This window comes from Schistocerca piceifrons, chromosome 9 (assembly GCF_021461385.2).
Source record: "Schistocerca piceifrons isolate TAMUIC-IGC-003096 chromosome 9, iqSchPice1.1, whole genome shotgun sequence".
Taxonomy (NCBI): domain Eukaryota; kingdom Metazoa; phylum Arthropoda; class Insecta; order Orthoptera; family Acrididae; genus Schistocerca; species Schistocerca piceifrons.
In genome coordinates, this window is record NC_060146.1 from 149,226,554 (window position 1) to 149,239,410 (window position 12,857).

Here is a 12,857-nt window from a genome sequence, read left to right on the forward strand (position 1 = left end):
TTTTCTGTGTTTCCCTAAATCGCTTAAGGCAAATGCTGCGATGGTTCCTTTGAAAGATCACGGCTGACTTCCTTCCCCATCTTTCCTTAATCCGATGGGACTCATGGCCTTGTTGTTTGGTCCCCTCCCCCAAATCAACCAACCAACCAACCACGACTTACGTCATCTCAACGTCCACAGCTCGTGGTCCAGTGGCTAGGGTCGCTGCATCTGGATCGCGGGGTCCCAGGTTCAATTCCCGGCTGCGTTGAGGATTTTCTCTGCCCGGGGACTGGGTGTTTGTGGTGTCCTCACCATTTCATGATCACCACCACCATCATCATTCATGACTTCGGCTCCACTAGATCTCGTGAAAAATTGGACTGTGTAAAAATTAGGACTTTGTATGGGCGCTGATGACCGTGCAGTTGAGCACCCCACAAACCAAACATCATCAGTGTATGACATTACATATTTGTTTTGCTCGTGAGATACAATATGGAACGTCAAGGTCAAGTAGATACAACAGTCATGTGGGCATCAGGAGTGCCAGTGAGCGGTCTTACATGAGGTGTGCCTTCGCAGCGACGACGAGCACGCTGTCGGTGGGCTACGTGGACGGCTGGTCGAGCAACGCGCTGCCCTACCTGCAGTCGGGCAACGCGACGGCGGCGGCCGCGGCCGTGGGGGACTCCCCGGTGGCGCCGGCGCCGCTGGACGCGTACGTGTCGCGCCCGCTGACGGACGACGAGGCCTCCTGGCTGGGCTCCCTGGTGGCGCTGGGCGCCATGGCGGGCTCGCTGCCCGCCGGGCTCGTGGCCGACGCGCTGGGCCGCAAGCCGACGCTGCTGCTGCTCGTGCTGCCCTATCTCGCCTCCTGGGGCGCCGTGCTCGCCGCCGGCAGATCCGTAAGCAACACACACACTCACCAGCTACTCACTTCATTTGGCAGTAAGGTACAGGTGCCATCCAACAAGGAACTAATTAGAAGTGACGATTCAAAACGATCGATCTTACTTTTTCTCGCTTATTCCAACGAAGTACGAAAGAAGTAGAGTCAGTACAGAAGATAATGGTAGCAAGCTATCACGCACTATCCCACTGCAAATTAATTACTTTTAGTGTTCCACAAGGATCCATATTAGGGACCTTTCTTATCTCCTGTTCCACAACTATCCATCTTAGGGCTCTTCCTTTCTTCCTGTTCCAAAGGGATCCATCTTAGGGCCCTTTCTTTATTCTCTTCCACAAGGGTCCATCTTAGGGCCCTTTCTTTTCTCCTATTCCACAAGGACCCATATTAGGGCCCTTCCTTTTTCTCTGTTCCACAAGTATCCATCTTAGCGCCCTTCCTTTCTTCCTGCTCAGAAAGGATCCATCTTAGGGCCCTTCCTTTATTCTGTTCCACAAGGATACAGCTTAGGGCTCTTTCTTTTCTCCTGATCCATAAGGATCCATCTTAGGGCCCTTTCTTTTCTCCTGTTCCACAAGGATCTATCTTAGGGCCCTTCCTTTTTTTCTGTTCCACAAGTATCCATCTTATGGCCCTTCCTTTCATCCTGTTCCCAAAGGATCCATCTTAGGGCCCTTCCTTTATTCTGTTCCACAAGGATCAATCTTAAGGCCCCTTCTTTTCTCCTTTTCCACAAGGATCTATCTTAGGGCCCTTTCTTTTCTCCTGTACCACAAGATCCATCTTAGGGCCCTTCCTTTTTTGCTGTTCCACAAGGATCCATCTTAGGACTGTTCCTTTTTCCCTGTTCCAAAAGTATCCATCTTAAGGCCCTTCATTTATTTTGTTCCACAAGGATCCGTCTTAGGGCCCTTTCTTTTCTCCTGTTCCACAAGCACCCATGTAAGGGCCCTTGCTTTTTTTCTGCTTCACATGGATCCATCTTACGGCTCTTACTTTTTCTCATTTATGTGAATGGCGTTTCACCATTGACATTAGCAAACTCCAAGTTTGTGTAACAGCAAATTTTCCATTATTGTTGAGATCTCTCTGACAGGAAACAAGAGGTGTCAATAGGAAAGAGTCCTATATTAAGCTATAGCCATTGTACTAATGCACACTAATTACATGCTGTAACCGACAATGGTCCACCTTAGGTCTCTTATAGGGTGACAATTATTGAACTTTTCACAGGATAAGGTTGTATGAAGAGCTGCGTCACCACTCTTTGCACTTAAGACTGGTGCGAGCATAGGGCTCACAACCCGAACCACACGCCACTGTTAAGCACTAATGAAGTAGTGGGTCCCTTATTTCGATTGCACATAATTCATTAAGGTCAATCCAACACATTTATTTCAAATAACATAAATTAAGTTACATTTGAATCTGACATTAAACAGGAATAAAAAAACAATTTCAAAAACAGCTGATTTAATGCCTGAAGCGCGAGTTAAGCCAGTAACCAGATAAACTGAACAATTTACCGTGATTCAAAGAAAGAGAAAAACAAAATTGAATCAATACACCCCACGAAAAATATACAAAAACCTTACAATACTACTCAAAGAATTCACTGAAGTGGGGAGCAGTCGTTCACCCAACAACCCAACGAACACTTCCAAATGGGTTCAATAACACAGCTGCGTGCCACAGAAAACAGCAAGACATAACATACACTTCATTTGACAAATACTCATTAATATTACACCACTCCTGTTTGAACTGCAGTGTCCCAAAGAAACAGGCGCTTATTCTGAAAGAACATTTTTTTTTATACAGGGTGTTACAAAAAGTTAGGGCCAAACATTCAGGAACATTTCTCACACACAAAGAAAGAAAATATGTGGACATGTGTCCGGAAACGCTTACTTTCCATGTTAGAGCTCATTTTATTACTTCTCTTCAAATCACATTAATCATGGAATGGAAACACACAGCAACAGAACGTACCAGCGTGACTTCAAACACTTTGTTACAGGAAATGTTCAAAATGTCCTCCGTTAGCGAGAATACATGCATCCACCCTCCGTCGCATTGAATCCCTGATGCGCTGATGCAGCCCTGGAGAGTGGTGTATTGTATCACAGCCGTCCACAATACGAGCACGAAGAGTCCCTACATTTGGTACCGGAGTTGCGTAGACAAGAACTTTCAAATGCCCCCATAAATGAAAGTCAAGAGGGTTGAGGTCAGGAGAGCGTGGAGGCCATGGAATTGGTCCGCTGTGGCTGGTCCCGGCAGAGGTTCGAGTCCTCCCTCGGGCATGGGTGTGTGTGTTTGTCCTTACGATAATTTAGGTTCTGTGTAAGCTTAGGGACTGATGACCTTAGCAGTTAAGTCCCATAAGATCTGACGCACACACAATTGGTCCGCCTATACTAATCCATCGGTCACCGAATCTGTTGTTGAGAAGCGAACGAACACTTCGACTGAAATGTGCAGGAGCTCCATCGTGCATGAACCACATGTTGTGTCGTACTTGTAAAGGAACATGTTCTAGCAGCACAGGTAGAGTATCCCGTATGAAATCATGGCGGTGAATGGAGGAAGTACAGTACATACTGACGAATCTAAAATGAGCTCTAACATGGAAATTAAGCGTTTCCGGACAAATGTCCACATAACATCTTTTCTTTATTTGTGTGTGAGGAATGTTTCCTGAAAGTTTGGTCGTACCTTTTTTAACACCTTGTATATATGTTTACATTACAGCTTTAAGGAATTCCAAATCTTTCAGATTTCTAGGCGGAGGCTGAGCCAGAAACACAGAATGCCACAAAAACACAGTTTTGCTGTGAAATCTTACAGGACACCCGGAAGCAGTAACAGACAGGGGGTCGGCACCCACAAATAACACAGGCTAAGAGTCAGGCTGGGAGCACATCCTACGAGAACTTGTTCAGACTATGCTCACCACAAACTGTAGACATTCCGGCCGAACATCCGCTTGCGGTGGCTGGCAGAAGGACGAAGCAACCGACAGGCCCACGCCATGCTTCTCACACAGGCACCTCAATTTGTCCAAACATCTAGGCCAACACCAACTCCGGACTCCCCTCTCACTGCCAGGCTTGGCACATTTTATATCAAATGCCTTCCAGGCAACCAGTAACCGCCGCAGGAGTTTCACGATTAGCAAACAGGCCCAGCGTAACAGACGTCACACACGTGCTTACGCCCGAGCCACAACTCCGCCAGTCTCACCGGCCGCCTAAAACCGACTGCCTCTCGCCGTCCCGCGCCCCCAACCGAAAACGCAAAGATGCTCATGCCCACGGATGCGCCAAAGATAAGAAGCCGATCGCTGATGATCGGCCAGCGATCTGTCTCAAAGACCACAACACAAAGGGAAAACAACGTAAATTAGTTACCAACTACGGCGCGCGCACACTTTGATCAACATGTAAACGTCACTACAGATGTGTATTTTCAACTTTTCTCGGCGGAATGAGTAGCCAATTAAGTTTCGTTCATGCAGCCGCGCAAATAAAATTATTTCCACTAATATTTCGGCCGCGTACCGTCCGGTTATTCTCAGAGCAAAATGGTTCAAATGGCTCTGAGCACTATGGGTTATTCTCAGAGTCGAAGATGGTTCAAGTGGCTCTGAGCACTATGGGACTTAACATCTGAGGTCATCAGTCCCCTAGAATTTAGAACTAACTAACCTAAGGACATCACACACATCCATGCCCGAGGCAGGATTCCAACCTGCGACCGTAGCGGTCGCGCGGTTTCAGACTGAAGCGCCTAGAACCGCTCGGCCACATCGACCGGCGTTCTCAGAGTCTTGCGACTTACTCTGATGATAGCCGGACGATACGCGGCCGAAATATCAGTGGAAGAAATTTTATTTGCGAGGCTGCATGCCCAAAATTTAATGGACTAGTTACTACAGATATTCGAATTTAGCTTATTACATATTCGATATGCCTACCATCATTGGGGTTTATGTGGCGCAGACGAATTGAGAAATTCAGCTTGAGCCAGTAAGTGTCGGAACATCGATGCTGTCGATGACCTACTGAATGGCTGTTTTCAGCTCAGTAATGGAGTTATTGCTGTACACAATATCATTAATATATCCCACAAAAAGGGTCGCAAGTGTTCAGATCCAGAGAATAGGGTGGCCAATCGAGGCCCATGCCAGTGGCGTCTGGGTCCCCAGAGCTGGAATGCGATCCCCAAAGCGCTCCTCCAGGACATCAAACACTCTTCTGCTTCGATAGAGTCGAACTCTGTCTTGCATGAACCACATCTTGTCGACACCAGGGTCGCTTTTGATAAATTAAATGGAATCATCTTCAAAAGCCTTAACGTGTCGTTCGGTAGTCACCGTGCCAACAAGGAATATCGCATCAATTATTCCATGACTGCGCATTGCACATCACACAGTCACGTGTCGAGGGTGAAGAGAATTCTCGATAACGAAATGCGGATTCTCAGTCCCCCGAATGCGCCAATTCTGCTTATTGACGAACCCATCCAAATGAAAGTGGGCTTCTTCGCTAAATCAAACCATACAGCACGTACTAATTCCCCTTCAAGATCCGCGGCCAACCGCGCAGTTTGAACGTCCTAACACAAACCGTACAGAAGTTATGACGATTTTATTTCATATAGTTCAATAATTGTCACTGTTGTGACTGACAATTCGCAATTTTTCACAACACAACTTTTATTGATGTAAGTTCACAAGGTTGATGACTGAACATACAAACTAAAGGTAAAAATAACAAAAAAAAGTCTCCTAATTGAGGCAAACAGAAGTTTACTTCTTATTTTCCACAAATGTTCATGGTAACACACACACTAGTCCAATTCCGAGACGAAGACGTAATCTTCGTCGGTTGCAGTACACGAGGTCGGCATCCGGGGTGAACTTCGGGGCTGGTTCTAGCCCTTAAATAGCTGTCTCCAGCCAATCACATTTTGGCATAGTGATACTCCCTGCAGGCCGTGGCTCGAGCACCCCCTGCAGGAAGTTGTGCTCTGAATGTCTATTTCCATTATCTTGTGTGTAAATAGCCGGTGTTTACCATCGTGATTTTGGGCACGCCTTTGTGCATAAACAACCTCGTCCTCTGAGGTGTTATGTGGGTTGCCGACCCTCAGGGCCTACCTTGGCTCCGGTGTAACAGTGACCCTGTACTTTCTCTTCGGCATGTCAGCAACGTTTCGTCAGTGACACTACCAGGAGCCAATTTTACACACCAGAGCGCTCGGAACACTACTGCACCCTCATTGGCTGTCGGAAAAGTGTATGACATCAGGTGCATAGAAACACCCCGAAGTCGACTACTGTTGTACGTGACCCCAACTATACTTACAGGTGGTAATCCATGGGGTTTCAAGTTAGATCCTTCTGTACACATGTACCTCGCCTATCGAGCCCTCATTAATCCGGATTTTCGGCTTATCTAGATTTTCTTTTCCTTTTCATTGTGGTATGGTGTACACCCTCGGAAAAAATAGCAACATCAAAAATAATTAATCTATGGTAATGAAATTTCGGGAATACGTTGGTCTATGTAACATATTTGAGAAATTAAACTTGTAAGATCACAGATTAATGTAAACACGAAACAAGCCATTGCAAAATTAATAACCAGTGTACTCAACAGAACGTTGAATGCATCCATCCAAACGTGCATGCATTGTGTTGTACGGGTGCCAGATATCAGTTTGCGGGATGAAGTTACATGCCAGTTGCACTTGGTCGGTCAATACAGGGACAGCTAATAATATGTAGTTGAGAACTCTTCTCTCCATCCCCACCCTCCCCAGTAATTGCCTAAAATATGACGACTAGCAGATGGAAGAGGCAGATAGGGTTAAATTGTTGGGATGACCACCGGCAGGAACATACCGATATTTAAACTGCAACTCTATCTTTTCAGTGCATCTATTGTCAGACATGCATAATATAATTGTACACTGAGGTAACAAAAGTCACAGCGCATCTCCTATAACGTGTAGGACTTCCTTTTCCCTACATAGTACAACAACTGGACGTGGGCCGGTCGGAGTGACCGAGCGGTTCTAGGCGCTACAGTCTGGAATCGCGCGACCGCTGCAGTCGCAGGTTCGATCCTGCCTCGGGCGTGGATGTGTGTGATGTCCTTAGGTTAGTTAGGTTTAAGTGGTTCTAAGTTCTAGGGGACTCATGACCTCAGAAGTTAAGTCGCGTAGTGCTCAGAGCCATTTTTTGAACTGGACGTGACATGGACTCAACAAGTCGTTGGGAGTCCCCTTTATATATACTGAGCCATTCCTACTCTATAGCCGTCCACAACTGCGAGAGTGTTGCCAGTGCAGGATTTTGCGCACGAACTGACTTCTAGATTACAGCCTATAAATTATAGATGGGATTCATGTCGGGCCATTTGGGTGGCCAAATTCTTTGCTCGAACTGTTTAAAATATTCGTCAAACCTATTACGAAGAGTTGTTACCCGGCAACATTGCACATTGTTACAGCCGAACATAACCATTTCTAGTCAATGATCGGTTCATGTGTACCAGAGGAGCCTGTCTATCCCACGTAAGTACAGCAGACACCATTATGGAGCCACCACCAGCTTGTACAGTCCTTGTTGACAACCTGGGTCCATGGCTTCGTAGGGTCTGTGCCACACTCGGACCGTACAATCAGCTCTTACCAACTGAAATGTGACTCATGTGAGTTTTAAAAAACGTAAGAAGAAGTTAAGAAACAAGAAAAGTAGGCGGGAACTTAAATTGAAAACGGCGGAAAATTGTGGAAAGTTAAAACATAAAGCAAAAGGGTTGGCAAAGCGAATAAAATACACAGGATGCAGACAGGTAACATAGTAGGCAGACAATTAAAAAACATGGCGACAGTCTGGTTTCTGTACGCAAGAGATATAAAATCACACCCAGCGACAGTATTATGGTCGTTCGCAACACTTCAGAAAACAGCACTCAACACTCACTGTAAACACTGCACTAAAATGTCGGCACCAAGAGGACACACCATAGCCTAGGGCAGATGGGGGGGGGGGGGGGTTGGACCCACCGGGACAGATGACGGGGACAACAAGGAGGGACGACAGGGAAAACGAAAGGGCGGGGACCCAAGGAGGGAGAGGACTCATAAGGGGGGGGGGAGGGGCAGGGCAGATGCGAGAGGGAAAAGGCAGAGGAGGGAAATGCAAAAGGAGTCAGGGGAGAGAAGGGGAACAGAGAGAGGGTAGGTGGGGAAAAAAGAGGATGGAAAGGGGGGAGAGGGAGCCCAAGAAAAGGATGGAGGAAAGGAGGGGGGAGGATCAGAGTTGATAGGAGGGATAAATGGAGGGAGAGAGGGCATCATCCAGCAGGGGGAGTTGATGGAAGCCACCTTGGGAAAGGAGATGAAGGGTGTAGAGATGGAGGGTTGGGGGGACACAACAGTGAAGACGTGACAGGGGGTGGGGATGGGAGAGGAGAGGAGCAACCAGGGGGTGAGGGGGATCAAGGCGGTGGGAGGTGTAGAGGATGCAGATATGTTCGAGGAATAGGAGCAGATGGGGGAAAGGAATGAGGTCATAGAGGATCCACGTGGGGGATGGGAGGCGTATACGGAAGGTGAGGCAGAGTGCATGACGCTCAAGGATCTGCAGGGACTTACAGAATTTGGGGGGGGGGGGGCAGATATGCAGGTGGGACTGGCATAACAGAGGATGGGACGGATTAAGGATTTGTAGGTGTGGAGGATGGTAGAAGGGTGCAACTCCCATGTCCGGCCAGAGGAGTTTGAGGAGTCGGAGGCGGTCGTGGGCTTTGGATTGGATGGAGCGGAGATGAGGGATCCAGGTGAGGTGACGGTCAATGGTGAGGCCATGGTAGGTGAGGGTGGGGGAGAGGCGGACAGGACGGGCACAGACAGTTAGGGAGAAATCCAGGAGCCGGAAGGAGCGAGTGGTACGACCTACGATGATTGCCTGGGTCTTGGAAGGATTGATTTTCAGGAGCCACTGGTTACACCATGCGGCAAAAAGGTCAAGGTGATTCTGGAGAAGGCGGACATCTCTGGCAATGCACTGCCATTTTATAGTTTGTGTACGCGATACTACCGCCATCTGTATGTGTACATGTCGCTATCCCACGACATTTGTCAGCTCAGTGTATGTTATATTGGCGACTTAAAAAAAATAGTAGTTATGTTAGGAGTTGTATCAGATAAAGTGGAATTATTCCACGTTTCTACATTTCACAACGTTACATAGTGTCTCTGTTTGAACAAACCCAGCAGTCTAAGGGAGTTATTGCTCGACGATCCGTCGCGAATGATACCGGTCCAGAGCAACAGCCATCTAGCGGTAGAACGGGTGAAACTACGAAAATAAGCAGACACAGTATCCGGGCGCTAGAATAACTGCAGTCAATCCGCTCAAGCGCACAAGGCATCGTTAATTCCTGTATGCGCAGATTGGGGTACCGCAGTGCTTTCGGCTTGCTATTTCCGTATTGTTAAGTGGCTGCTGGTTAATTTCTGATTTTTGTTTTAGGGTTTCCGCATTTTTTCAGTAAGTAGGTTTTCATAAATGCAATACTTTTTTCTTTGCCAGTAGACTTACGTTTACACTATGTGTTTGTGAAAGCACTCTTTCTACTGATTGCTTCGTATTCTAAAAGTGGTATGAAGTAAAGAGGCGTTAAGCGTCTTAATTCAAGCAAACAGCGGAGAAAGGTGTATGTATCACCTACAAGACCCGCTGTATCACAATAAGGTGCGTCGGCAATCGTTTATTTCTGAGTAACATGCACATTACGTAACACGGTCATATTCGATTTGTATCGTAATGCCTTAGATCACGAAAGTTGGTGTTTGGTTTGATTCCATCTCTTGCTTTAGTTCAACATGCCGGGAAAAAGAAACTGGCAGTGATAGGCGAGAAAGCCCGTGTAGTTTTGTCCAGTGTGACAGACGATGACTGCAAAACTCTGAGTTCCTATATGTTTAGTTTGACGTTGATACTACATCAGAATATTTTATGATCTGAAGATGGCAGTAGCCGAAACCGGTCATAGTGAAATTACACTACTGGCCATTAAAATTGCTACACCACGAAGTGCTACAGTCGCGAAATCTAACCAACAGGAAGAAGATGCTGTGATATGCAAATGATTTGCTTTTCAAAGCATTCACACAAGGTTGGCGCCGGTGGCGACACCTATAACGTGCTGACATGAGGAATGTTTCCAACCGATTTCTCATACAAAAACACCAGTTGACCGGCGTTGCCCGGTGAAACGTTGTTGTGATGCCTCGTGTGAGGAGGAGAAATGCGTACCATCACGTTTCCGACTTTGATAAAGGTCGGATTGTAGCATTTCGCGATTGCGGTTTATCGTATCGCGACATTGCTGCTCGCGTTGGTCGAGATCCAATGACTGTTAGCAGAATATGGAATAGGTGGGTTCAGGACGGTAATACGGAACGCTGTGCTGAATCCCAACGGTCTCGTATCACTAACAGTCGAGATGACAGGCATCTTATCCGCATGCCTGTAATGGATCGTGCAGCCACTTCTCGATCCCTGAGGCAACAGATGGGGACATTTGCACGAACAGTTCGACGGCGTTTTCAGCAGCATGGACTATCAGCTCGGAGACCATGGTTGCGGGTACCCTTGACGCTGCATCACAAACAGGAGCGCCTGCGATGGTGTACTCAACGACGAGCCTGGGTTCATGAATAGCAAAACGGATCGGATGAATCCAGGTTCTGTTTAGAGCATCATGATGGTCGCATCCGTGTTTGGTGACATCGCGGTGAACGCACATTGGAAGCGTGTATTCGTCATCGCCATACTGGCGTATCACCCAGTGTGATGGTATGGGGTGCCAGTGGTTACACGTCTCGGTCACCACTTTTTCTCATTGACGGCACTTTGAACAGTGGACGTTACATTTCAGGTGTGTTACGACCCGTGGCTCTACGCTTCATTCGCTCCCTGCGAAACCCTACATTTCAACAGAATAATGCACGACCGCATGTTGCAGGCCCTGTAGGGCCTTTCTGGATACAGAAAATGTTGGACTGCTGCCCTGGCCAGCACATTCTCCAGATCTCTCACCAATTGAAAACGTTTGGTCAATGGTGGCCGAGCTACTGGCTCCTCACAATACGCCAGTCACTACTCTTGATGAACTGTGGAATCGTGTTGAAGCTGCATGGACAGCTGTACCTGTACATGCCATCCAAGCTATGTTTGACTCAATGCCCAGGCGTATCAAGGCCGTTATTACGCCCAGAGGTGGTTGTTGTGGGTACTGATTTCTCAGGATCTATGCACCCAAATTGTGTGAAAATGTAATCATATGTCAGTTCTAGTATAATATATGTCCAATGAGTATCCATTTATCATCTGCATTTCTTCTTGGTGCAGCAATTTTAATAGCCAGTAGTGTAAAAATTTATGTGATCAAGACGAACCTATAAAATAAAGTGCCAAAATATGATCACGCTTTACGTCCTCAATTGATAAAAAGCTCTGAGTGGCACACACACACACACACACACACACACACACACACACACACACACACACACACACACACACAACAAACAAACTGGAAAAAATAACACGTGTATCCTTAAGTACAGGTCCTTTGAAGTGCAGCAAATTGCCAAATTGCAGTGCATACATCCACAGCAACTTTTGAAATGGTGGGCTGTGCTGTACTGAGGTTAAAACCTAGTAAAGATTCCCCAGTTGCCAGAAAACGTAATGTTACAACAAGCCTGCAACATAACAGGTCGTGTACCGGCATTTGATCAGTGGCTAGACTGGTGTGATAACAAAACGTATAAACACATGATTTAACTCTTACTTTCGAGAAGGTGACATAGCCTCTCTCATGACTGAGTCACACTTTGGTAATTCCATCTTCTATTAATGACAGCAGCAACTCCAAACAGGCAATGTCCATCCTCACGAAGTTCCAAAATTTTTCCGGATCTTCGGGCCTCAGTTCTTTCATAAGCAGTTAATATATCTTCCTGCCTTCGTCCCTTCGTTTCAAGTGGGGTCGAACTCAACAACGTCTGCATTTTCGTTTTTTGTCGTCGTTCTGCCCTAATTCGAAGATGTACTGTCACTGTCAGTGCAATATCTCCAAAATCAAGTGCGTCCTCCATGTGCAAAATGCTGTATGAATGTAAATTTATATACACATATAGCTGTGTAACCAAGTGTCGTAATATAAAACTAACTGCCGAGTCTGTAATTCAAAACAGTAGTAACCTACACAAGAAAATAATAATTACGTAATAAATAATGATGGAAAACACAGAAATAATTTGTACGAATGACGTTCCAATATATCACACGTTCCCACTCGCGCGGTAGGACGAACGACTATACTAGAGATCAGCACTATTACCGTCTACTGCGCACGTGCGCCAGGTAATCCCCGCCGATGTAGTTTGGGCTAAAGAGATCATCCTTGATGACTTATTCTTCTACGATGGGGTGTAAGGATAAAAGGAAAACTATTTATTACACATTCAGTTAGGTTTGGGCACGCAGTGGGTCCTTTAGCCTGCTGTCTTTGGTGATGTCTATCTGCTGTGGAGGGTGAGATGTGTCTAGGCTGTTATGTGTGACTGCTTCCTCGTGTTATGATAGATCGCCTATGGGGGGTTGGGGGAGGGGGGGGGGGGCGGGGGAGGGTGAAACGTTATTGACTTCGGTACACGATTCTTGTGCCATATTGCAGGGTTTACCGTTCCTACCGATTCTAATTGTCGAACTTCGTCCCTAAGGGCATAGATTTTGTCAAAAACTCGTAGAGCCTTGTTATGGACTTTATCTTTTATAGTGGTCTCTTGGAGCGCGGTGCGGATGTCGGCGTGTCTTGTCCACCATGGAGCTCCTGTGATCCATCGATAGCAAATGTTTTGCAGAGTTTGGAGT

The 12,857-nt window shown here is 46.6% G+C and overlaps 1 protein-coding gene across 1 annotated transcript in view; it reads left to right on the top strand.

The window, feature by feature from the left end:
• Positions 1-545: 545 nt before the first annotated feature.
• The window catches only part of LOC124716775 (facilitated trehalose transporter Tret1-2 homolog), a 60,489-nt gene continuing 48,177 nt past the window's right edge, over positions 546-12,857 (top strand). Inside the window, exons 1-2 of the mRNA XM_047243322.1 lie at positions 546-631; positions 674-887. Coding sequence (XP_047099278.1) covers positions 546-631; positions 674-887 — 300 coding nt within the window. The remainder of the gene's footprint in view (positions 632-673; positions 888-12,857) is intronic.